The sequence below is a fragment of the Mya arenaria genome, chromosome 12, assembly GCF_026914265.1.
Source record: "Mya arenaria isolate MELC-2E11 chromosome 12, ASM2691426v1".
In the NCBI taxonomy this organism is placed as follows: domain Eukaryota; kingdom Metazoa; phylum Mollusca; class Bivalvia; order Myida; family Myidae; genus Mya; species Mya arenaria.
Genome location: NC_069133.1, coordinates 22,011,241 through 22,039,116, shown reverse-complemented (window position 1 = coordinate 22,039,116; position 27,876 = coordinate 22,011,241). Strand labels below are relative to the sequence as shown.

General features: G+C 33.0%; 2 protein-coding genes across 3 annotated transcripts; one reads left to right on the top strand and one right to left on the bottom strand.

The window, feature by feature from the left end:
• Positions 1–267: 267 nt before the first annotated feature.
• On the bottom strand, positions 268–8,097 carry LOC128211127 (uncharacterized). The gene is made up of 5 exons (XM_052915552.1): positions 8,014–8,097; positions 6,284–6,517; positions 5,933–6,041; positions 4,836–5,009; positions 268–3,783 (listed from the first exon to the last, which is right to left on the bottom strand). Exons 2-5 carry the CDS (start codon positions 6,494–6,496, stop codon positions 3,521–3,523), a joined length of 759 nt encoding a protein of 252 aa, XP_052771512.1. The 5' UTR covers positions 6,497–6,517; positions 8,014–8,097; the 3' UTR covers positions 268–3,520.
• A 67-nt stretch (positions 8,098–8,164) lies between these two features.
• On the top strand, positions 8,165–26,336 carry LOC128211816 (protrudin-like). 2 transcript variants are annotated; one of them, XM_052916890.1, is made up of 12 exons: positions 8,165–8,268; positions 9,959–10,113; positions 10,634–10,704; positions 11,913–12,087; positions 13,189–13,284; positions 14,366–14,478; positions 15,187–15,290; positions 16,592–16,672; positions 17,485–17,605; positions 18,158–18,207; positions 19,706–19,787; positions 20,378–26,336. In XM_052916890.1, exons 2-12 carry the CDS (start codon positions 9,962–9,964, stop codon positions 20,467–20,469), a joined length of 1,137 nt encoding a protein of 378 aa, XP_052772850.1. In that variant the 5' UTR covers positions 8,165–8,268; positions 9,959–9,961; the 3' UTR covers positions 20,470–26,336. The 2 variants fall into 2 exon arrangements, with proteins under 2 accessions (XP_052772850.1, XP_052772851.1); XM_052916891.1 differs by having other exon boundaries at positions 8,243–8,327.
• Positions 26,337–27,876: the final 1,540 nt, after the last annotated feature.

Genomic DNA, 27,876 nt, shown 5'->3' with positions numbered 1-27,876 from the left:
GGAGCACTAAATACTTGATGTGGCCATCAGAGATTGTTTTCACGAAACAAATGCATTCCAGAAAATACAAATTATACATCCCTGAAGATAGCTTCACATTGTTTGCTTTACGAATAATATACTTCCAGGGATGAAAGCGAAATTCACCCCTCGAACTGATTATCAAAAACAACAAATACCTTAGTTTAAAACATTTTAATGTAAAGTCATAGAAATCAAATTAAAAGAACACATATGAAAATGAACACATATGAAAATGAACACATGAAAATGAACAAATATGCGAATGAACACATGTAAATAAACACATGAAAATGTACACATGCAAATGAACACATATGAAAATGAACACATGAAAATGAACATATATGCGAATGAACACATGTAAATGAACATTTATGCGAATGTACACATGTAAATGAACTCATGAAAATGAACATATGTAAATATACACATGCAAATGAACACATATGGAAATGAACACATGAAAGTGAACACATATGAAAATGAACACATGAAAATGAACAAATGTGTTAATGAACACATATGAAAATGAACATATATGCAAATGAACACATGTAAATAAACATATATGCGAATGAACACATGAAAATGAACATATATGTGAATAAACACATGTAAATGAACACATGAAAATGTACACATACAAATGAACACATGAAAATGAACACATGAACATGAACCCATATGAATATGAACCCATATGAAAATGAACACATGTTAATGAATACATATGAAAATGAAAAAAATATCAAAATCTTTACACTGTACATGTTTTATTTACAATATTTACATGTGCATGTATCTACAGTGAGAGAATGAGCAGCACTTATAGAAGCATACTCTAGCTGCCAATGTTGACTAAACATTCTAATTTCACTTTTATATAAATGTTTGGACACTCAGATGTGTGATTGACCTCGCAGCTGAAGGGATAACCATTTTGGCCAGGAGTTTGAGAGGCTAAGCAACCTGCCACACAAGCAAAACTTTGTAACACCTGGATTTAAATTTGAAACAAACTCCAATGACAGTACTAAAAACAGTAAAATTGACAACAAAAAGCAACCATTTAGAATGTTTTAAAATAATTATTTGTTATTATCTTTTTGTAGTCACATAAGCTGTTGGATCAATGGAAAACCACAGACAAACCACATCAGTATAAGCTAAATCAAACACTATTTTTTTGACTCTGAATCAACACTATTCATTTAAGCAAATAAACATAAATGGTTCACCATTAAAAAATATTTTATAGATATGACAAGTGCAACAATGCAGAACTTAAGATTATGAATAAATATAACACTTATTCATATCTTCAATTTTTAAAGTCTATGGAAATATTTTCTTTGAAGTTTAATGAGCTGAATAAAATTTAAAAAAAAATCATATTAATGATTTATGTTGACAGTAACACAAGTTTTTACAATGCCAATAAGCTGACTGGTGTAATGAACAAATAAAAAGTTTCATGAATAATTTTAGATCACAACTGAAAAAAAAGATTTATATATTGAAATATTCTGTGAATTATATTTTCAAAATGTGGTTGTCTGTTATTATTATTTCAAATGCGGAGGAAGTGACAATAAACATGCTAATTTGCATTTTTTGTGCAGCATCAGAAGCATTAATCAATTGTGACTAGGGATTGTATTCATAACGCTTCTTAATTAACATAAACATTTTCAATTTAGTGAATTTTTTTCCGCATATTTTAAATACCCTCCATTTTCATCAACTGTAATTGTATGTCTTTATTTTTAGGACATTTCTTCTTGCCAATTTCATATTTTTGGTGTAAAAACATTGTAAGTTTTCTTCAAATTCAACTTAGAATTATTTTTTCTACCACTTAGATGATAAATTAATATGGCACCAGCTGTTGATCTCATCACATGGATAAATATTGATTATTCTCAATAACATGACTGACTACACATGACTCATTTTCTCATGAATAATAAATTAATATTAATAGCAAATCTCGTAATATCATTAAATCATAACCATCTATGGTCTATCCAGACAAAGAAGTATTTCATGCTCATTTTTTTACATCATGTCAGAATAAATAAATGTTGCATTGAATTTCAATCAATCATTCTAATGCAAATCAAATGGGCACATTGTTTTTTTTAACTTATATATAGCAATACCGTGCATATTTTTGAATAAAGTTATAAACTTAGTGGTCTACATATTTTTTTGTCCAATGAGAAGGCAGTATACTTCAAGATTGCCACCACCTTTTTTCAGTAAATCAACAGTCACTTATTGATTTCAATCAGGTGAAGCAATAGATATAAACAGTGGCTGTTCCACTTATTAGGAAGTTTAAACAATAGTATGGAGACCACTAAAAAAGCAAAAGGTTGTTAGTATGTATTTACCCTGTCGCATCTAAGTATATATTAACAACCTTTAACTATTTTTAAGATAAGGTGAAAAAAAAACAACGTAATTATGTAAAATGTAAAAATCAAGTTATCTATAATAAAATATAAGAACTATTTACAGAATTATTTTAATGCCATTTCATCATGTACATAAACCAGGGGTTTCTTTTTACTGATTTCAAACTGAATTTTGACCCCGTTTCCCACCTAAAAAATCATATATTTTTCCCATATTTTTGTGTGTGCAAATATTTCCCCTCCTTTTTATGAAGATTTTTTTTTTAATATCATATAAATAAGTTATACTGCGTGCTTTCAAAATTCCCTTTTTTTGGCAATATTCTCCATTGGAAAGACCCCAGCCATATTCCCTTACAGTGCAAAAACAGCCTTGTGTACATGCAATCTGTTTTGGAAAAAATTATGTTAGTGTACCAGTATTTTCCAAACTTAGAGAAAGGGCAAGAATGACATTAATATGATAATGTTATGTGCACTGACAATTCCTGTCTATATTTGTATCACTATATAAATGAAATTCATAAAAATCTAATTTAATATACATACTTTTTTCCTGTCAAACTGAATATCATGAGCGATTGAGTGTAATATTCAATCTCATTAAACTCAGATCTCTAATACTATTATACTCGCTTTACGACATACAAACCGTAATGAAATGAAGTGAATGTCACGATATTATTTTAATGAGATTGTATTAAACATGTAGCTTAGATGATATTTGACAAATTGACATAGTTTGTGAACTACACCGTCAGGATAATCTTAAAAACCTAGACTGAACGAGATGTTTCAATGCGAGACCAGAGGCAAACATGTTTACAAAACTGCATAAGCCATACTAATATTAAGCCTATGATTCTAATATACACAACACTGGAAGACATTTCAAGCTAAAGCTGAGTTGTTTCATGCCTATTTACATACCACATGTACATGTTGAACTTGCATATATTGCCAGTCATAGTCAAACTTTACACTGTACATTTGTGCAGGCACAACTTGTCAGATCAATGACACACTTATTATAAACACCACCTGCACAGTCTTAACAATCACTTCAGTGAACCACTCTATGGAGACATGGAACTATCATTCATACTTCGATCACTCTCTGACCCCCGGGCGCCCTTCCCCGCTGGTGAGTGATCTAGGGAGTTAAAGCTACCCCACACCTCAAGGGTGCCCATGTTGGGTTCTATGTCTATGGAGTCATCCAGGTAGGGAAGGGGCAGGTCCTCGATACCGGGGATCTCGTCCATAGAGGGGAGCGAGATTTCTGCCTCTGGGACGCGGTCAAAGTCTGAATCACCAACCATCATAAATGGGTCCAGAGCTGAAAATTTGTTAAAAAACTTAATGAAATATGGATATACATTTATAATCCAATGACAAATATCAGCATATATTTCGCATCTTTCCAGCTTAATGTTTGTTTTATTTTCAGTATGTTTACAATATTGTTTTGTTTCTGAAATAAATTCCAAGACACAATGTGAAAAGAAGAACAATATGTACCCAGGATGACTTTTCAATTGACTCAAGAATTTCTTAACAATATAAATATGGTAATTATACAGTGTAGCACTAAGTATTTAAAATGACTTGACGCAGAGGACTCTTGGGCCATTTTATCAAGAAACATACGACAGAGTATCATACATGTATCTAGAAACACGACTATCAGAAATCAAAATTTAGTTCTCATTTTTGAATTCAAATAAACCCTGGCCCCAATTTTGAGAAACTTGAGTCACACAGGATTAAGCTACACCTACTTTTTTGTTTATCAGTATTTTTTTGTTATTTTTACTTCTTAAACAGTTTAATGACTTTAAATATGACTAATCTCCATCATAATCCCAACAATTTTTCCTTTCATCAAAATCAAACTTTAACATGAGTTAAGGCAAATTGAAATAAGGTACTTAAGTCTGTTAAAGGCCTAGTTTAAGCCTTCTATAAGTGACCCCGCCCCCCCCCCCCCACTGTGTATTTGTACACAACCTCTGTTAATTGATCTTAATCTAATTGTCTTATCAGATCTTAGATCTGAGTATCCTGCTGTGCAGTTTGGGATGTTTTATTATAGAAATGGACCCTTAATGGCCATGAGCCAATAAACGAATACAAATGAAATTGGCCCCTACTGTGACACCTGTGCAATTAGCAGGAGATTCACAGAAGGGGATATCATGCCAAACATTCCTTAAACTAGGCCCTTAAGCTTAAGAAGTTTCAAGAAATTGGTGCCTGGTGTAACATTTATATGTGTTTGTTCTGCTTTTAAATATGTTTTGAAAAATTAATACTACAATACGCTCAAAGAGAAGTTTGTTCCTCAGTTCAACTGTAGGGCCAATTTAGCAAACACATGGAGACCCTCACCATCCAGCCTGTCCAGCTGCTCCATATCTGGATCAAAGTTTTTCACATCCACAACATCATCATCCTCGTCCCCAGAATCTAGGTCGCCCCGTGCAGCAAGACACGGCATCCCCCAGCGACGGATCTTCCGCAGCAGACTTTCACCCACCTCCTCTACCATTGGCTTGATCTCAGCTGGAACAACAAGTCATATCATATAGGGTTTAAGCCAGGTTTGATTATCTTGGGCATTCAATTCTTTGAAAGCAGGAGAGAGCACATTCTGGTCTCCATGAGGGCAGAAGTGTGCTTCCAAAAAAGGACAGGGTGAGGCACCCTCCCATACCCCTCTAGCTAAAACCCTACATAACAGTTCTGTGAATATATCCATTCATAAAAAAAACCTTATATTTTCTTATTTGAATTCTTGAAAATACAAACATACAGTTAAGCTTTTTTGCAGACCAATTTGGGGCTGACTTTTGGCCCCATTCCAACTGCTTAAACATATACTTCCCAACTTTTGTTTTGAAATAAAAATATTTTTTTTAATTTCATAAGAAATTGGATCAACTAACAATTTTTGTATGGAAGACCTCATATGTTCTTAAAGAAAAAACTTAATCACATTCTGTAATATTTTATGTCCATAGTTTTTTCAAGGATTATAATTTATTTCTTGCTTATATCTAGGCAAAATTGGAATTCCCAATTCAATCAAAATGAAACATTTTGCCAAGAAAGACCTCGTCATCGTAATGCAAGATCTCAGTATCTGCTTCTATTTCTAAATGCAGTTAGAGAGTTATTGCAAATTGTTAGGACAAGCTTCCTCCTTCCCTAAATGGTGGGAAATGATCCTGCTGTTCTTCTATGCAGATTAACACCTTAGAAAATGTCAAGGCCAGGGGTCATTTTTCAAACAAATTTATTTGAAATTTCCTAAAAAGGACTTTCATTTTGAGTTTTCTAGAGTCTCTAAATGGATTTTTGTTTAAAGTTGCATGATAATAAGAAATGATCCATTTCTTTTTACAGCAACTGTTACTTACTGGTAAATTACATGCAAATAATCTGCAATATCTTAAGACCATACATGTAGTGCAAGCAATCCTTACCATCTGGGTTGAAGACATGTAAAGTCTCTATTTCTGGCAGGGGTTCTGGTGCCCTGGTGATGACCTTCACCTCCTCCTTGGTCTTCACACGGGAAGGGGCTGGGTCCACCTGGAGTAGGACATTTTACATCAAATATACATGTAGTTCTAACTTAATGTGTATATATATATACATATCTTAATAAAAATACCCAATCAGCCCTGAAAACAATTTTCTGTTATATCAATATGTTGCAAGCAGCATCACACAGCAATTTAAAAAATAAAAAAAATATTTGGCATCAGCCTACCGGGGTACTGTGCCCCTTCAACCTTCATTGTACCCCTTTAATCTGAAATACAACTACTTACATGTATTTTTAGCTTAGACTTCGAACAGTCAGGTAATGACTTAGTCAGATCACCAAAAGTCTTGAATGGATTAGCTGAAGCAAGTGGCTTCTGGAATTCGGAATTCTTCAGAGAAGTATTGCCTCCCTTCAGTGCTTGGATGTTCTTGAGTGGAACATTGGAGTCATTGATCGTGCGCAGGGCAGATCGAGGGGTTGTCAGTGACAATGCCATAATCGTTCTTTAACACTAAGCCTGAAAATATTCAAATGTATGTTACTTTAAAGCAATAGAATTCAATATAAATCTTTGATCCTGCCTTTAAAGGGACTGTGTCACAGATTGGCACCAAAAAAAAGTTTTTTTCTTAAAAAAAAGGACCAAAATGTAAAAAAAAAATTGTGTCCGAGACCAGATTCGAACCCGCGTCGCCAAAATAGAAATCCAGTTTCTTACTCACTGAGCTATTAAGGCTTACTCTAATCAGGTGACATAATTAAGCTATACACCTACCTTGGTGATAACATCGACTAGCCAATCACCCATAAGGAATGAATTCTACCTGGTAGACATACCCAGTAATCTTTTTTAATGGAAAAATACGAAATAACTGCTGAACTTAAATAAATTGTAAACTATGTGGTACTTCAGTTAGTAAGTTTCAATGCATTGTACACATCAATGCCAAGTTTGTCATTTTTCGACAATTTTCTTTTTTTTTCGCTCATTTAATCAAATTGGACATTTTCAAGATTTGTTTTAACATTCAAATCTGAATAATAATACTTTTGGCATGGGAAACATAGCCAAATAACTGCTATGTTTAAATAATTGTACGTTTACGGATTTTTTATATGATTTTTGTTATGGCAAATCCTTCACATACAAATTGTTTAGTATCAAAAGTGGGTAGTTATTCTGATCGGCTTCTGGGTTAAAGCATTTAGCATCTAAAAAATATCATAAAAACAAGAAATATTACCAGATTATGTTAATTTATATCAGTTCCATACATAAAAATGTCATATCCTACGAATAATTTTGAGTTTGATGTGTTTTTTTTTTTCATTTCTTGCTGTCAAAACATATCGATATATACATGAAGGGCACCTGCAAGGCTTCAGGGCACAGTTTTAAAACAATCGGAACATTTCGGCCATGGCCGAGTTGTTATGTTTGTATTTACGAGGTCTATCTCGAAGCTTGTCGGAGGTGGCTGAGTTATTACGAATGGGTCGAGTTGTTCCACTTGGCATAATTGTTGTCTGTGTCAGTGAACTTTCGTTTTATTGGAAAGATAAATAATGTGTTTTAATGCATTAAATGCTTGTTTTGTTCAAAATAAATTCTCACTTACAGGGTAAAATATGAATATAAACCTTAAAACCATAAATATCTTATCTTAATACAATTTCAATATTTTTCAAAACACCCCCGTTTTTAGCACAAACCCGTTTAGACGTTAGGGATTGGAAGAATCCTGTATAACACGTCTATTATTTTAGACTATGGTTATGGATATCGATTCAAACCAAGGCGACCTGGGTTTGTAGTTACTAAGCCAGACAAGTGGGCTTCCTTCGGGTACCTTCATAAGAAGTCGATTCGTCCATAATATCAAATTTGGTTCGAACATAAATGTGTACAAAACATGTTTTTACAACAAGACGAAAACAAGCCCAATTTCAGGGTTGTATTCAGCTATTTGAAATCAAGTACTTTAGCTTTAACATTTGCAGTTTCATACATACATTAATTTGTCCTCTGAAATATTGCAATTATCTTTTTAGATAAGTAGAATTGTTTCGTGGATTTTGTATTTCGCTCTCGAGTTGATACGATATGATTTCGACCAATCAGAACTCGTTTGGTGTTATTGGTTAGACATCACTGATAAATGTCTTTTATATTCTTTGTTTAATGGTGTATAACGACCTATTTATTTATTTAATCGATTAACACAGAAATCAAGCAAACCATGAGCAAATGACGAACAGGAGAAAAATGTAAATATTTTGTTATTTCGCGCACAGCAGACAAATCTTCCTGATATATTGTATTCAATGCAAGTATTTATAACATATTTTTTGTAAATATTTTTTTCCATGAGTCTGATTAGTTCAATAAGGCATTTTTCTATATTTTGAGACATCTAAATTCATAAATATGCTTCTGAGACTAAGAAGTAAATTGCGTTGACATATGACCCCCCTTACGACACGCGTCACGCCCTTACCACCCCTCCATTATTTATTTATTTTTGTTATTGTCAGTAAATTTTTTGGACAGTTATTGATGCTAACATAATGTAACAAAATCATAAATACTCGGTTATATATAATACATAAATTGTGTTTTTGTCCCGAGATTACCATAGTCAGAGAGAAACTGTGGGGTCAAATTATAATCCAGCACGGATACACCAACTTCAGGGAACTATCAACTAGCTCTCTGAAAAATCAATGCCAAAACTTACTAGGTATAGCCATGGCTATACCTACTAGGTATAGCAGTAGGCGTGGCTACGAACGATAATCACTAAATGAAAAAACGTATATATTGCAATACTCATTTGCAATATGCTCCGGCTGTAATGTTATAGTTTTTATTTAATAATTGAACTCATGCTTATTTGAATTTCTGGTACGATGCAAAACACGCTTAGTTATTTTAGGGTTTCCTTTCGAGCTAGATTAACTTTATAAGTGTGTGGACATTATTATCACCCCGTATACAGAATAAGTTGTCCTTCCACGTTTTTATACAAGAAGGATGCTCTTACTGTATAGGACTTTTGAGAACAAATCTGAAGAGGTTCTCGAATTTAACGTACATAATGTTGTGCAGACACAATAACCTAACGAACACATATTTAGTTGTATGTATTCTGTTTGAACTTTGTATATAACTCTATTAAAACACGTTTATATTACTGTGAGTGATTGTATATAACTACTTATATGTATATATCATTTCATGGTTGTAAATATATCTCTGTTCAACTCTTCATGTATTGGAGGAAATAAAGGTTCATTCATTCATAACAAGGTAAATTCTATGTCAGATATTCAATTAGAGAATTGCTACCATTTGTCCAAGATTGGTGATATAAGTTTAATTACAGTTATATTTTTATTTGAAATGGACAACGTTTCCTGGCCTGAAATTTTCAGAATACTTCCAATATTATAGACACTTACATAAATCAATAAGAAAATGAACAATAAAAGCTAAAAGGCTCAAAATACACTAACTGCAGGCGAGGGTTAGAATATCTTGCATTTAGATATTTGAAATGTGATTCAGGTGATTTTTATGTGAGAAATCGTGAAAGTTTTTTTGCTAGGATTATCCCTGCTTTAAACAATTCCAGTATTCCAATAATAATTCTTGAATGACGAAAAAAGGTGGAAAGAAAAAAGAATCTACAAACTCCTGGGTTTTCTGTGAGGTCTTTGGCTTTCCACACAACAAAAGACTTCATTGTTGTGCAACATCGGACAAACCAGAGTGACTAAGCATCAGATAATCTAATATTCTTCACAATATTGTTGTAAGATAAATAAAGTTTAAACAAAAAGGAAGATTAGCCCTTCAATTTGTAGCTTATGTGTAACATTAATACTTGCCTTACTATGCCCTCATCTAGGGTATTTTTCCCATTTGTATGACGGTCTTATTTGTATTTTATCTCAGAGAATGGAGGAAGAGATCTCAAATGGTATCCATGGAAATGCTGGGGCACCTGCAGGTCAGGTGGACATTGCACGGTTTGTGGCAGAGGTGGAACAGTTTAACACCATGACTGAGCCCTTTGCCTTCCTGCTCTACATCTGGGATGACTTGAGGAGGTATGAACAAATATATCACATATTGACTGGATATCTTTAATAAATCTTCTAGACTGAGGTAAGAAAAAATCAAAATATTAATTGAAAACAATCAGTCAGAGTTTTTGCTTGAATCTTAAAAAGTGTGATTCTCAAAGAGAAAAATAAGTTTGAGTTAGAAGATTTTAGTGTGAGTCCATTCTATTTGTCTAGTTTGTCCCAAGGAAAAAGTGTGAGTGAGGAATTGCTAAATCTGATAACTTTGATTCGATATTAACCTAATATGTTTCAGTTTTACATGTCATCCTCATACTAAGATAAAAATATATTTTTAATAATAAATAATTCAATCATGTATTTCAACTTATATCTAATGTGTTTTTAGAAAATGATGAGATTAATTCAATATTTTTTCATAATTTATGTCCCAGGACTTTGATTCTAGAAGCAACTCCTGGTACAATATTCTAGTAAAAATCAATTATGCTGGTTTCACTATTAAATATTCAATACTATTGATTCTGGTATTTCTTCTCTACAGATGGCGGTATCCTGTTTTTACCGTAATATTGTGGGCAGTGTGCAACATTGGATGTCTGATTTTAACACAAGGTCAGTACTTCTATCCAGTAGTTATATTAGATACAAGATACAAGAATCTATATTTAAAGTCGGTATCCTGTTTTTACCGTAATATTGTGGGCAGTGTGCAACATTGGATGTCTGATTTTAACACAAGGTCAGTACTTCTATCCAGTAGTTATATTAGATACAAGATACAAGAATCTATATTTAAAGTCGGTATCCTGTTTTTACCGTAATATTGTGGGCAGTGTGCAACATTGGATGTCTGATTTTAACACAAGGTCAGTACTACTATCCAGTAGTTATATTAGATACAAGATACAAGAATCTATATTTAAAGTCGGAAATATGATAACAAGAGATATAATCTCAATGATCTATTCTCTGACATTCATAACATACATGTACATTTATAACATAACAAAACATAACAATGACCTGGTGACCTGGAAATAATAGCATAGCGCTATACAATGAATTGTCAATAAAAAACTCAAAATTTGACTCTTGTCTCAGATTTAGAAGTCTTTCTGATAAGATATTAGCTTATAGATTAAGGTTTTGTTTTGTAAGAATGTTATCAATGGTCAGTCTGTACTGTTTAATTTGTAGGAAACAATTGCAATTCTAATTGACTTTCAAGTTATATTTTAGTTTTATGTATACAGTGTATTTGAAAGAACTTATTTACATGATAAAAAAAACAACCTTAAAAGGCACCAAAGGGGGACTGCTTTGTTCTTTGATCTCAGAATATCCATTTCAGAATTTTTATTCATAGGCACAAAATCCATGCTGCTTATTTTGGGCACATTTGACAATAGTGTTTTTATTTGCAAAATGTACCACCCCTGTTTTTATCTAAAATTTGAAATTCTTTCCCACATTGTCTTTAAATTTCATGTTCAACCCCCATCATTCAACATAAGATCATAAACTTACTGAGAATGGTTAGTATTGAAAGTATGCTGTCTATTGATTGTGTTGTACTATGATTAAGACCATACATACATGTTGTACTTAGTTTTTAGGATTATAAAATTGACGCAATTGTTTCTTACCAGGTATTTAGAAAATAGAAATACCATTTATATCAAATGTGTACCTATAATTATTAGTTTGCTTGGTTTGTATATGTTTTATACTTACTGTTGGAATAAATTAAAATTTCCATAAAAAAAACAACTACAAAAAAAACCATTCTTGATTCTCATCTTATTTCTACATAACACCAGGTGCTGTGTTTACGTTGGTGTCGCTGCTGGTGGTGACCGTAGGGCTGGTGTGTCTGGTCCAGCTACACACACGCATCCTCGACAAGTTTCTCCCCGTGACCACGCTCCCGGAACTCCCAGACGAGGAGGTTGATGAACACTCGGCTCTCTCTGCCATTAAGGAGTTCAAGTACAGGTATGACTTCATGTTTATTGCAACTCTGTCAATAAATCAGACGTCAATCACATTGTATTACAGTCATTTTGAGGGCAATTTTCTTCATTTTTATCACCAATGCAGCTTTAAAAGATTAGGGATTTACAACAACCTTAGATTATAATAATAGATATTGAGCTGTAAACATCTCATATGAATTTAAGAATTCATATTAAATATAGGTTAAGAAAAATAAACAAATTTCTGACCAATTTTTATGCCATTTTCTGCTACTGAAATCAGTCCGCCAAGGTCAAAATAGGTCCAGACTGGCAAATTGTCAGTTTTAAGAAGCTTAAATTTAGAATGATGGTGTGGTGTTATAACAAAACATATATACCGGTATATACATGTATAGAGTGATTCAAATTGTCTCCTTGATGTGAACATGGTACCTTATGAACAATTATGAGAATTTGGTATGCCTTGGGACCCCATGTCATTTGAAAGGGTTTAATGAGCAGAGATTATGTTAACAAATTACCCGAAAAAAAATACAAACAAGCTTATTTGGCCATCAAAGATTGTAAAATTGAACATTTCACATCTAATTTCAATTGAAATGAAGAACATAATGTCAAACTGCAATAACTTTATCAGTAATGGTTTTTTAGTCCTCGACTTTTTACATTATGATTCAGAAGCATTGCCCTTTCCAATGGTATCAAAATATGTATGAGACTATCAGGCATCCAAATTGGAACGTTATCAGCAGAAGCTCCATGAAACGAAAAGCTTACTTGTACATCTAACACCTTAAACAAGTGAGCAATAAGCAAGTAAAATTCCTTACCCAATATACAATTACATTCAATACACAATTACAACTACCATACTCAACATGGTATTTATGGTTATTATTAAAGTAGTACTTTGCTTTCTTGAATGTTGTAAATACTTTTGATGATAAATGAAAGTTCCATGAAAAGCATTTTAATGTAACCATAACTGCTGAGTATATTAGCTATCATCATAAGCCTTGCTTAATGTTCAGATAACTTGTGGCTCAACCCAATTGTATAATAATATTGTTTATCGTATATATTACATACAATAAAATATTATTTAAATATTTTTCAGCCTTGCAGAGATGCAGGAGTTTGTTGTGAAGTGTAACGAGTATTTCCGCTACTTCTACGCCCTCCTCAAGTGGGACCATACGCTCCCCTCACTCAAGTAATAAAATAGTACCAATCCTATGTCTTATCAGAATTTTAGTTATAGATACATGCTTGTCAGAATTGAAAGTAACCATAAATAAGTTTGAACAATACAATTGTTCTAAATATGTTAATCAAAGCAGACAATTAGGCATAATATTTAGAAATGTAAAGTGTTATGCAATCATTTTATGTAATTAACTTCAGTTTCACTTTTAACTGATTGAATTTTCTGAACCGCTATATACAACTTTCAATCCATTCAGTACCCATCTTGTGACAATGTTTTTTCCCCCGATAACACTCATTATCTTTAAACTGTTCCGTAAATTAATAAAAATATATTACAAATGGCCTATTGAATTTTTTTTTCTCTACTTTTGTTGTTTTGTATTAGTAATTTTATTTCACAAACCAAGTGGGGATTATTTGATATCAAATGAGAACTTAACACTGAAAAATAGCTTTTCATAAATGTTAAAGCTGCACTCTCACAGATATACCGTTTTTAAATCTTTTTTATTTTTTATCTTGGAACGAGCAATTTTGGCGTAAAAATCTGCAAACTAATGATAAAAGATTGCTGACAAAAGATCAGATCCCAGAGTTTCATATTACCGTTCGAAAATTAATGTTTAACGGCTACAACTGTTACTAATGGTTTAGGAAAAATACATAAAACATCAATTTTTGAACTTAAATGTAAAAATCTGTGACATAATTTTTTGTCAGCATTCTTATATGACTGGTTTACATGCATTTTCTCAAAAATTGGCTCGTTCCAAGACAAGAAATAAAAAAGTTGTCAAAACGTTCAATCTGTGAGAGTGCAGCTTTTAACATAAATTATTAATGCTGAAATCACGTCTATAGAGCTACAGTTGTAAATTGTATTTTTTTCATGTCTAAACAATTAATATTGTTGAATCGCTGTGTACAGATTTCGGTCCAGTGAGTACCTACATAGTTACAACATTGTTAACGATAACTCTCTTTTGGCAGTTCTTCATAAACGATTTAAATATTTGATCAATGGCTCATTAAAAAGGCTTTACATTAATAAATGTTATACTTAATTTCTGCCTTTTATACGACAGGTTCCATGTGGAGGTGTGTTTTCTGCTGCTGTGTCTGGTTGTGTGTCCCACCCGGTGGACCGCCTTCCTTCTCACCAACTGGTTCTTTTTGGCCACACACAACACTCTCATGGGTAAAACTGAGTCCCCTTCCACACAATTCTCATCCCCATCTCCCTATCCATCCCACACCCTTCATTTTTATTTGCACCCCTGCCCATTTGGACAGCCATCCTCATAACCGACTGGTTCTTCCCAGCTACACACAGTATGCTCATACTGGTTCCTCCCTACCTCCATCTCAATCCTTTTAAAAAATACTCACATATGTCACTCATGCTATCAACAAAAACACACATACATGGCAAGTCCTACATAAGCATTCAACTTTGCCTGCGGTGCTAAAATTCTTAGATGGAGAAATTATATAATTCTTAATATGAGTCTGATGTGTGTTTTAGAGCATGCTATTTGCTTAAAGTTGAAGTAAATGGAATTACTTTAATAGGCCATGTAAAACAGGGGCTATGTTTCATTACACTATCTTAGTTGTAACAGCAACAAATAGCAACAAGTTGACGTTTTTTATTTCCTCAACTTATTCATTTTCCATACTTTTTTTCCAATACTTGCTTAAGGTCAAATCACCGAAACATGTAAGAAAGTCATGTAAACTATGATATTAAGATCTTTCAGTTTATGACTAAGATTTTTCTTGAAATGGCCCCTATTTTAACTTTACTTTAAGTTGAGCTATCTTCATGTTCCGGTAACAGTACCCCAACAGTAATTCAACTTTCTTCATGTAGTATGTTGTAGCTAATCTGTTTTTCCCATTGCAGGAGTAAAATATCGAGCAAGACTTTTTGGAGAATATTTACAAGGAAAAAGGAGTCTGGGATCAGTGTTCGAAAAATATGTGCCATCTACTAGTAGATCTCAAATAGTAAGTTTCTGTTAATACGATCAAAGTTGTATTTATATTTGTAGCATAAATGATGTTGCCAGCATGAAATAATGTCATTATGTATTTCTGATAAATCATTCGTGCAATAACTCTTGACAAGTATATATGACATCATAAATAAGTAATGAATCATTGAAATAGTATTTATGATATAAATAGAACATTCCATTTGATTTTTTATTTTTGAGAAAACTTGTTTAATAAATCCCTTATTGATTATTATTACTCATGTAATATGTAAATGTGTATTTAAAGGATATTTCTAGGGTTAAATTTTGAGGAAAAGTGTATAATTTCAATGAAATTTACAAATTTAAAAAGGCAACAAAGAGCCCATGTTGTTCATCCCTTTTTAGCTTGGTTTTTCGAAAAATAAGGAGAGCTATACTACTAAGCCTGGTGTTGGCGTCTGGGTCTGCATCACACCTTGAATCAAGTTTGATAACACTGTGTTGAATATAATTCACATAGTAACTACTTGATGTCTTGCATTGAGACTAAATACAATATTCAATGATCAAACATACTTAAATAATCATTTTGGATAACTCCATTTTGCATATAATGTAAATTATCGCTCTTTATTTTTTTACTTTAATTCTGGTTAATGTTTTTCAGTAATCTAATTTTACAGTGATCCATGCGTATTTCCCCAAACATTGCAATTCTTAAACTTAAAGCGGCAGAGTCAAGATAGATAGATTTATTTGTGCATATATATATGTCATAGTAACAAACCAAATATCTCATAAAGTTATAACACAGACTGATTAACAAAGTATTAGTGATGATATCTATACTAAAGCACATCATCATTAGAATGCTTTGGATACATGTACGTGCGTTAATAAAAAATTAATTCAATGTGACAAATATATAACACAGGATAACCCATTAAAGTTATTCAACTTATTTCCAATGGGGTCCTTATGACAAATATAATTATTTGCCAAGATCTCAGTTGTAAGCTGTTTAAATTAGGTTTTCTTATACAAAAATAACATGCATGTACTCTTGACCAGTTAAAGAATGATTAAATGTTAATGAAAATTAAAGAACGGTGTCTCAGTGACAGCTCTTGTTATCACTACACTAGTCAAAATAAGCACAAGCCTACAAGCCATGCACTGGTCAAATGCTTTTCAGACTTGCTCAAATTCTGGGAAAATAATTGAGCCCTTGTAAAAGTGGAATCAGGCCTGTTCACTGTTCATCCCAGTATGATGTCGACAACTGCCTGAGTGTTTGCTAATAAATGTCTTTTCCTCTTCTATTTTTAGGAGAGTTGTAACGGAGATGTTGGCTCACAGCTGGACAGGAGTGAATCAATGCCACTGACAGATTCTGATAAACTATGTGATGTATGTTCACAAAACCACAGTATTATATTATATAACACCTTTATTACATTCTCATTGCAAAGTTCCCATACCGTATGCAGTGCCGTAGCTACACTGAGGCCCACCGAGGTAGCTGCCTCGGTGTTTTTATGGGCATATAACAATTTCTTTAGCTCCAAAAATAACTCTTTTCAACTTACTCCATTTGCCTCAATGTACACATCCAATCGACAAAAGATACTCTAGAATGCGGGAAATCGCTTCTTGCCAAAAGAAACCTCAGGTGGGGGGCATGCCCCCAAACCCCCAAGACTGGTTTGCCTGGGTTTATTTTTAAGTCTGGCTACAGCACTGGTATGTTGGATATATATACAATCAAGATTTACTGTTGCCCAGAGGGTGAAATTTTACTGTTAAAAAATACTGTCACCTGATCCAGAAATACATAGAGATTACCAGTGAGTGTGTGCACTAATATTTCCTTCTGATGTAAACAGATGACAACAATTAAAAATATGGCTTAGCCCCGGACAACATTTTATGCTGTCATTCTCCATGGCATCTGATATTTAGTTTATTATACCGAACAACTACTCTACTGGTTACGTCGGGAATTATACAAAACAAAATAAAAGTAGATGATTTGTGTTCAGTTTAAAATATATTCCTTTTTATAAACGGGTTCTTTAAATCTACCCCTATGATGGCACAAAATTCTCAGATAAAAAAGCAAAAAAAATCTCTTTTTTATTTTACATCAAACTATATTGTTTCCCCTTTAATTAATCAACTCAATCATTCAACATGAACTATTCCTTACTATCCCGTTGTAGACTGGGCAGGATGATATTGAGGAGATAGAAGATGACCAGATAACCTCCAGTGACAACAGCAAACCTGGCATGGTGGCCAGGCTATTAGAGATGAAAAGGCGCAGAAAACTTATAGCCAGTGGTATGGTAGACATCCGGAATAAATGTCATTTTTACCAGAACAAAAACAATATTCACTTTTTTCTAAATTCTTTATTGTAAATTTCAAGTTTCATTTAAACTCATATGGTTATAGGTGATAACAAACATATAGCAAAACATACGTGAACTGAATATAGGGTTTAGGCTGGTTTCAAAATGGACAGGGTGCTGTAGAAGAGGGAAAGACTGCTTAGGATTAGAAGAGCATATTATATCGGGCTGTGAAGAACTGGAACTCTATGAATTTGACAGAAAAATGTTAAGGATTGTGTTTAACTGAAGTGATATTCAATTAGGTTTCAACTGCCACATCTGTTAAGTTTGTATCTATTTATATTCATATTTTATCATATTTTATCAGAAACAGGAAAAATTATTTGATTATCTTAAGCATTTAATTCTTTTAAGGCAGAAGAGTACTTCCAAAAAAGGGGCAGCACCCTTCCATTACTCTTTAGCTAAAACTCTTCACATACTCTCTATCCTGTACTCCTATCAGTACTGTGACACCATGCTTGCCTATGTATTTCAGAGAGCTGTTTTAAATGTGAGGCATCCTTCTCATCCATATTGAAAAGAAGGGTGAGTTTGAAAGTGATTTCGCTATTGTTTGTTTCTTAGAGTTTATCAAGGTCTGTGCTGCAGTCATTTGCTACATTTCATGGCTTGACCCGTCCATGTGCCGTCTGAAATTAAATGGTTTAAAGGAGCTGTACTCCGTATGATAAAATAGCGAAAAAAAAGAAAATTGTCGAAAACTGACATAAACTTGGCATCGGTGTGTACAATGCATTGAAACTTACTAACTGGAGTACCACAAGTTATTAAAGTTTAGCAGTTATTTCGTATTTTTCCATTAAAAAAGATTACTAGTATGCCTACCAGGTAGAATTCATTCCTTTTGCATGATTGGCTAGTCGGTGTTATCACGTGATATTACCAAGGTAGGTGTATAGCTTAATTATGTCACCCAATTTGTGTAAGCCATCGTAGCTCAGTGGATATGACGCTAGACTGCAATTTTGGCGACACGGGTTTGAACCCGGTCTCTGACACCTTTTTTTTTTACTTTTTGGTACTTTTTTTTACAATTATGATATCAAAGCGTAACACATTCTATTAGATATTTGTCCTGAGATTCTTTACAAAAAAACTTTTTTTGGTGCCAATCTGGTGTACAGTCCCTTTAAATGGCATTAGTGACATGTTATTGTAATTTCTTATACCATATTTTTCTCTCATTCATTTACCCTCATACCACAACAGTTACCAGTAGCCATGGCTACCATGCAATAGGCAGCATGCAAATAAATAACAAAGATATTTAATATTCGCTTGCTACTTATTGAACGCTGTACTTAACAATATGGTACAAAACCCTAGTGATTTCAGTTACACACACAATTTCAATTTCAATTGAACTTAGAGCCAAAGTTTGAAATATTTCACCTGTAAATCAAAAACAGCATGGATGAATATTTCCAGCAAAACTATTAGTTTCAAAATGCAATATTTCACCTGTAAATCAAAAACAGCATGGATGAATATTTCCAGCAAAACTATTAGTTTCAAAATGCAATATTTCACCTGTAAATCAAAAACAGCATGGATGAATATTTCCAGCAAAACTATTAGTTTCAAAATGCATCTCATTACAACCAAGTATAAATAATTGGTAAAATAGATCGTGCCATATGATCGTTGATGAGATAATTTCAATAGCTTGGGAAGAGGGTGCATAACTATTACAGCAAGTTTATGTAAGATAAATGTAAAACAAGCAGAAGGGTGTATAGAAGAATTCATAATGAATAATTCAAAATCATTTGCCAAGGCTAGGATCTCTTATATAAGTCTTTATAAACATATAAAAGTTTCTTCAATACTACAATAATTAGCATAAGAAGCAAATGACTGCTGACACATGCTAAATGTTCATGATTTTAAAACCAGTTTTTGTCACATTTGGAAATTTCTAAAATTTTAAAGGAGTATGTTCTATTCTGAAATGTTTTTGAATCATTGCATTGTAATCATGTATTCGATGAGGTATTGTTATGATAACTTGTTATCTTTTCAGTACACATGTTGTCACTGTGGAAACAACTTCTGCTCCAAATGCTGTAACCAGAAAGTCCCAAAGTCATTTCTAGGAGCCACAGGTAGGTCGTCTTGCTTCTCTTGTTGTACATACATTTCACTACCATTTCTGTACTAATTCAAAATAATTTAAAACAGTTATACCCTCGTTAAAGCATAATAAATCAGTTTGTAAGGAATCATGTTGTAATTAAGGCTTAATATTTTTTTTTTTTTTTTTTTTTTTTCAAAAATTTGTAAAAAAATAATTCCTGGATTAGCACAATTCCTTTGTATGCGTATGTTAAATTAAAGGAAAATAAACTCAATTTATATGACAGAGTATTTTAACTTAAATTATATGGAAAACATTGCTCAGAAGAATTTTGGTGTCAGGAGAATGTTAGAATAAATATCAATTCTAGTTAAATTGAAATTAACTTAGTGTCGTAGTTTTGTTTCAACATAACTGTGTGAATTGAACTTTAGACAGTATTAAAAATGAACACAAACTTGAAGAAACAATCAAAGTTGTCATTTGTGACTTTTATAGAGATAAAAGATCATTGAAGCGATGACTTAAATCCTTTATTGAATAGACAGAAAACCTTTGTGTCATTTTTATAGTTATAAGAAATCTTGACTACATTCATAAATATTTTTCCTCCCACAGCGCCAAGTGCCCAGACAGAGCTAGTGTTGGTGTGCACAGTGTGTCACAAACTGCTTCAAGACGAGGCTGCGGGCAAGGAAAAGGCTAGTTAGCCCCTTTGTAAAGAAATGGTTCAAGCTCGCTATCTGTGAAGGAGAGGGATTGGAGACAATTGTTATTCCCTTGGCATGGTTCATTTCTGACAAGCTTGAGAATGTGGCTAGCTTGTCTATGACCTACTGAAACACATGTAGCAGTGGGGATATTACCTTCTCCCGTTTTCCACAGGATGAAGCCCGATCATACCACCAGTGTCTGGTTTATATAGCTAATCTGCGTCTTTTATGTCAACCAAACTTTAAGTTTATTTTCAGTGTATCTCTGTATTTTGTTCATATTGTTTTGTCTTTTTATAAGCCTTTCTTCTTGACAAAGTCAATTTCTGTTTAGCAATATGCTAGATTAGTATTATGTTTAAAATTCGTTTTGCTCATTTTTTTCGCCCATCTGCTCTTTCTTATTTTGTCAATTAGAAGGTAGACATTGCCATCTTCCTCTCTCTGCCATCCTCGGCACTCCAGCGTATCATTACCTATATGATACCCTGGGCAAATTGGCTAGGGAAACTTCATAAATCTTGAATATTCATAAGCATTTTCTGACCAATTAAATAGCTGATAACAAAAAGGAAAGAATCTCCTTTGTGAAGAGTTATCGGCATATTTAACAATATCCTGGCTAAAACGATTTGTAAGCCATGATCTCATTGGATAATTTCGAACTGAGATTATATCCGTAACTTCTAGGCCATTGCCACACCGCATGAGGTGTGTCTCATGTAACCAATCAAGGGACTGGATTTCACCTTATTAATTATTCATGAGTAGGAGATTTTTACAGCTGATTTGCCCAGGGTATCATATAGGTTATGTATGCTGGAGTGCCAACGATGTCTCTCTGCATATTAAAAATCTTTATTTTAAAAACCATTATATTATTTACATGTATGTTGTGAAATATTAATTGTACATGTATTTATGTTTTTCTTTTTGCTAGTAACTTTTGGCCCTTTGTGTAATTTATTTATGGGCTGTTTTGTATTTTGTTTTGTGTATTGATATAACAATAATCAAACTTAGAACCATTGTTCAAATTGTTGGCTGGGGTATTTCATTTATTGACTCAAAGTATAATCTCCTTATGTACATATTTTTATAATATTACTTTTTCAAAAAAAGGTATTTTTCTTTTATAAACAGGAAGAAAATGACTTTCAAAAGTTAAGACAAAGAAAATGATTTTTAAGCTCTTTGATGAGTAAAACTTGTATGAAACTTTATGTTAAAAGTTTTTACACCAACAGTACTTATATTGAAATCCTGATTAATAATTCCAATTGCTTGTTGTTCAAATTCTGAATTCCTTAAGGAAATAAAGTACATGTCGCCTAAAGGGACTCTCACATCTTTCATGTTGGCGATCTCTTTTTTTTCACAATGTGTTCAATTTTTTTTTTATTTTTTTTATTATTTTGAATGGACACCAAAAAGCTAAAAATACTACTCACACAGAAATTCAAAAAATTATAGCAAATTTTCAATAGAGGTACTAACGCTTTTAGCAAAAAAAATTAGGTCATAATTTTGGATATTTTAGAACACAAAAACTCTTATTTTAACTTCTTGTTACGAGCCAATACTTTTGGCAAAATGAAGGTTTTTGGTCATACTTTGAGATATTAACCATCAAAAGAATTTTATTTTAACTTCTAATCTGACTTGTCAAAGTCACAAGAAAGCTTGTTGATATCACACACAACACTAAAATGTTCAAAGTCCCACCTTTTTAATCATGACTGAGTCCCTTTAAGGATGGATGAATGTGATACAATGATTAGGTCTCGCTTTTATTCATAACAATTTCTTTTCATTCTTTTTTTTATTGCAGCTTGTAGCCATCTTGTGTGTTCTATGTTCCTAGTATATATTTCATGTTCATCATGTTTGAAAAAAAAACAATATTTACTACATTTACTGCTCTTTAGAAATAGACAAAATATGTAGTGGATATTTGCTGAATTTCTGTGTTAGATTGAAACCAATTTCACTGATCACAGAAAAATATAACTTTCTGTGATCATGAGTGAAATAAATTCAAATCTTAAACTGAAATTTAACAAATTTTCTGTTTCTTTTTTTCAATTTAATTGGTGTTAATTGGGAAATTGTAAGAGAAACACAACTTCCTCACAACATGTTGATGACATTGTTCAAGACAATATTAATTTTGCTTAGTGAATGCTGTAACTCTTATAAAGGTACATGGGAACCATGGTCTGTAAGGGCAGTGAAAATATCAAAATTCATATTTTCACTGCAGGAAATATACCACATTGTTTTTCCAAAAAGCATAAAAAATAACCACTATTATAAATATAATTTGTACATGTATATCATTGTTGTGTTCTGCATCATTTTTATTATTCTGAAGTGTTTTTTTCAAAAGTTGATGTAAACAAACCACCATTGTTACCCACCATAATTTTATCCATTTTTATCAAATGTTTACGAGTAACATATTTTAACCTGTTGTATTCCATGATAGATATACTGTCCTAGTCAACTTATCTTTTATAGTCAGTTATATAGTCTATACTGTTATTGTTAAATTCATTAAGAATACTCTTGCTTTTACATGTATATATTGTACATGAGTATACATGTATATATAGTGCATATGTGTATACATGTATATATAGTGCATGTGTATACATGTATATATAGTGCATATGTGTATACATGTATATATAGTTCATATGTATATCTTGCAATGCAATTTTTTTATTTAGAATACTTTTAGCTGGTCTGTTTTTTCAAAGAAAAAAAAGGTCAGCTGCCTTTTGCTGCAGGTCTTAGGTGATTTAGTTGAGATATAATTTCTTTGTTTTAAACTCTTTTATAGATTAATTATATTAGGTGATGGTGATTTGTGCTTCGCTTTTATTGTATCGCTGTTAAGAATATATTTTATTTACCGGTTAAGTATTGCCATTGTTTAAGTATGTTTTTGTTTTTTAAAATGTTCTGTTTATTTGAATTTTTTTTAGCTATTTAGAATACTCTTATGGAAGTACCTATACAGTGATTATAAGTGTATTTACTCGTGTTTTGTATTTTTTGTATTTGTGTATCTATGGTTATAGTATCTCTGCTTTACAAAGTGAAGTTTGGGCTATTTAGGAATCACACACGTCGTCTTGTCCATCTGTTCGGCCGTCTGTATGTCCCATTTTTGTCAGGTCCATATCTTTCGCATTCATGGTCGGATTTTGAAGTTGTATAGCAGAAGTGACCACCATAGCATGAGGATGTGTCGTACACTAGACCCGTGCCCCAACCTTCACAGTCAAGGTCACAGCAATTGTCACATTTCGGTATCAATATTTTTCATCTTCCTCATGTCTTGAGTAAGATTGAAATGAAAGCATTGCTTATAAAGTTTCTCTCTCTACATTATTGACAATTCTGTGGCATGTTTACCTTCAGTGAAACATGTTCCACTTCATTTCTTTAAGGTTTATCCAGGCAGTATTTAGAACACTTGGATAAGCGGGGGTATTTATCACATTCTGTGATAGCTCTAGTTTGGTGGCAGAACAATTATGTTTTGATTAGAAGCGCAGTTTATACAAAAAGGCCATGAATATTCTGTTTTTTATTTAGTCTTCTTTTTAAAGAGTTGAATAACAATATTTGATCAAACATATGTATTAAACGATTCCTAGAAAACAGACAAAAATACCTAAAAACAGAAAACAGTTAAATTTTGAAACGGCCACCATGAATCATACTGATAGCAAATCTGTAAATTGCTAGTGCTGAATATTTTGAAAAATCAATTGTGAATTTGTGTCCCAAATCATAAGATGAAGATGATTGCTTCGTTCTCATATTTTACAAATATTCACCATGAAATGGGATTGAATTGCAGTCACAAGTCAGTACTTAGTAATGTTCACTTCTCATGTTAAAGCTGCACTCTCACAGATTGATTATTTTGACAACTCCTTTTTATTATGTCTTGGAATGAGCAAATTTTGGCATAAAATTTCTAGAAACCAGTAATGTGAGACTGCTGACAAAAGAGCAGATCGCAGTTTCATATTTACGTTTGAAAATTGATGTATTATGGCAAAGTTACTATCGCTTTAAGAAAAATGAAATTTGCAGTTTACCGAACAATTGAGATCTGTTCTATTGTAAGTTATCTTATATGACTGAATTCAAGGCAGTGATGCCAAAATCAGCTGATTCTGAGACAAAAAAATTAAAAAGGGTCAAATTTGTGAGAGTGCAGCTTTAAATATAACTGTGGTTAAGGTTGTTGTTTTAAACGTTTTCACAACTGTACACACAAATTTATATAGAATAGTCTAGCTTCATCATAATTATGTGTTGTCCTATTGTTAGTAAAAAAGCTCACTGTTATTCAAAAGAAATCCACATAACAGTATAAAATTCAGTATTTAATTTCTATATTTTTCTTGCCACTATTTTGTCAGCTTTGCTATATGTAAGTCACCCATAGCTTTTTGTCGTTTTGTGTGGTTCAGTTCTGCCACTAGGGCATACATGCCATATTTCTGAAGACCACCCCTGGGGAGGATGATTAGAAAACCAGGGTATTTTAAGAGGTTTTTTAATTTTAGCCAAGGGATTTTTCAACGCATTTAATAAAATGTGTCAATACTTTCTACATGCCTTATTTCTGGAAGGCTTCACCACAGGGGCAGGGTGAAATATTATGCTACACCCCCTTGTACAAATATAGAATAATAGCATAAAAAGTAAAATTCTGTTTAGCATTTACTAGTTACAGTTCCCTATCATTATGATTAAGTCTGTTCATAGGGGTGTGCCATCATAATGCTCCCTGCCCCTGTTGGGCTTAATAGCATTATTTCCTGAACTGGAGGATTTGCTCTGGTGTGGGCATTTCTTTTGCATTTATTACTTTTAAAATACTTTTAAAAGCATTTTATTTACAGTCACACTAGCATTTCTTCTTAACTGTAATGTACTGTATTCAAAATTTATTGTACAAAGCAATTTATCTTTTATTTTACTGTAGTTTCCTTTCCCTGTTGGGAAAAGGGGGTTAACTCACAACTCTTGGGGATTTCCCCCCCCCCTTCACCCCCCCTCACAAGGGGGATATGGCATCATTGGCATGTTTGCCCTAGGTGTTCTGATATTCTATGTGGTTAAGTGTTGTCCTTTCGTTATTCTAGTGTCTCTAGTCAGTGCATTGTTAGAAATTTTAAATCCAAATTAAAAGCGAATTAAGTGATATATGGCATATTTTAATATAACTCGTAGACTTGCATTTACGTAAATGTACCGTGAATTGGTTCCATTTTAAGCTTTTATAGTGCTTATTTCTGAATTCTCCAACTACATGTAGTAGAAAAACCTTTGGCCTTAAAATAAAATGTTTGTTTTGTGTAACACCGACCCTACCCAAAAAAGGCAGCCAACCCTAGAAATTTAAAAACAACAACACTCATTTATAAACATAAACTGTCTTTAATTTATGACAGAACAATGCTCCATAACAACAGCAATATATGAGTGACATTTGCAACAAAAAGTATGTTTGGAAAAAAAAAATCCTTACCTGCCATACCTAGTTGTATTAGGTATGTTACACTAACCTAAAAAAAAATGTTAGGCCTTTGTTTGCTGTTTAGAATCTGTTAATGCTGTTTGAAATTGCTGTGTGTTAACAAGTTTGCTGTATCTTCTAACAATGTACGGTTTTAATCCTGGTGATAATGACACAAAATCTGGTGGAAGCATTTTAGTAGTGTTGTGGACCTCAGAGTTTAGTAGCATTTTATGTTTTCATTGCTTATAATTTCTTGCCTTTACAAAATGGAATTCTTAATATGTAGATACTGTGCAATAAAAATTAACAAGTATTTGTCTGACTTTTTTCTGAAATAGTGGGCTGATTATCAGAACTTCTTAAAGTTAACAACATTGTTAACAAAATCGTTGTTAACTTTTAAACCTGAAATAGTTTATGATATGCTCGTATATTTAAAGCTGCACTCTCACAGATTGAACGTTTTGACAACTTTTTTATTTTTTTGTCCTGGAACGAGCCAATTTTTGCGAAAATCCATAAAAGCCAGTGATATAAGACTGCTGACAAAAAATCATATCCGAGAATTTTATATTTAAGTTCAAAAATTGATGTTTTAGGCATTTTTCTTAAACCGTTCGTAATGGTTTAAGCCATAAAACATTTATTATCGAATGGAAATATGAAAATCTGCGATCTGATTTTTTGTCAGCAGTCCTAAATCATTGGTTTGTAGATATTTACGCAAAAATTTGCTCTTTCCAAGACAAAAAATGAAAAAGTTGTCAAAACGGTAAATCTGTGAGAGTGCATCTTTAAGTAAAAGAGGAACAACTTATACAGTTGTCTCAAATTTTGTTAGAAATACTGCAGATCACAAGTGTATCCATTAAACTTCCAGAGCAGTAACCAGGGGCGTAGCTTAGATGGAATCAATGTCGAATTCTAGGGGGGTTGGGGGCATGCTCCCCCAGAATTTTGTTTGACCCTACAATGTCCTTGCACGTCTGCTGAAGGGAGTCTTGAATCCTTAATGTCTATCTTACTCTCCATCTAGCAATTTCCGACTTTCTGACAGGTTCAAACAATGCGAGTTGCAATGCACGTAATTTGCATGTGGTGAACGTTCACGGATAAGAGCATGAAGTCCCCGAAATTCCCAGAAATGTTTGACGCACCGTCATAGCACTGAGCTCTGATCTTAAGTAAATCGAGATTTGCTTCTTGCAAGAAAAAAAACTCCACAATGTTTGCGCAAAGTGCGACTCCCTTGATCGATTCACACTCGACGAATCTTAGAATTTCTTCTCAGATCACGCAACTCCAATCGACGAAACGCACGCAAAAAACAATTGCTCTTTTGTCGTCTGTTGCAACATCGACCATGGTGGCATAACAGGGGCACGACCGACAGCCTTCCAAAGGTTGTCTTCTCCTGACTTGCACTTAAGCCAATTAATTCATTTTAGATTTCTGGTGAAGTGTATTTACTGTTATAGTGTGCGTTGTTTAGATGATTTGCTAGGATTTGGTCATTTTGTGCAAAGGTCCTCAGTATCGCCATGAAATTGCTGTTATTTTCGGTGTGTCCGCATAATGGTATATTTTGCTTTGCACAAAAAAACAATAATTCTGGACAATATGTATCGATTTTTGTTTACCGATTCTTTCGCACTGGTGGATACGGTTTTGTTTATCGATTCACCTTTTCCGGACAAGATATCCATATAGCCTTCGGCACGAACAGACGCATCACGATGTGATTGTTTAACTGCATGATGTTTTATTAGCATTGAAATATTCTTCCAATCCCATGTGCCGGATTCTCTCGTCCGTCTATGCCTCCGAACAAACAGCAGTTCACTCAAAAGACA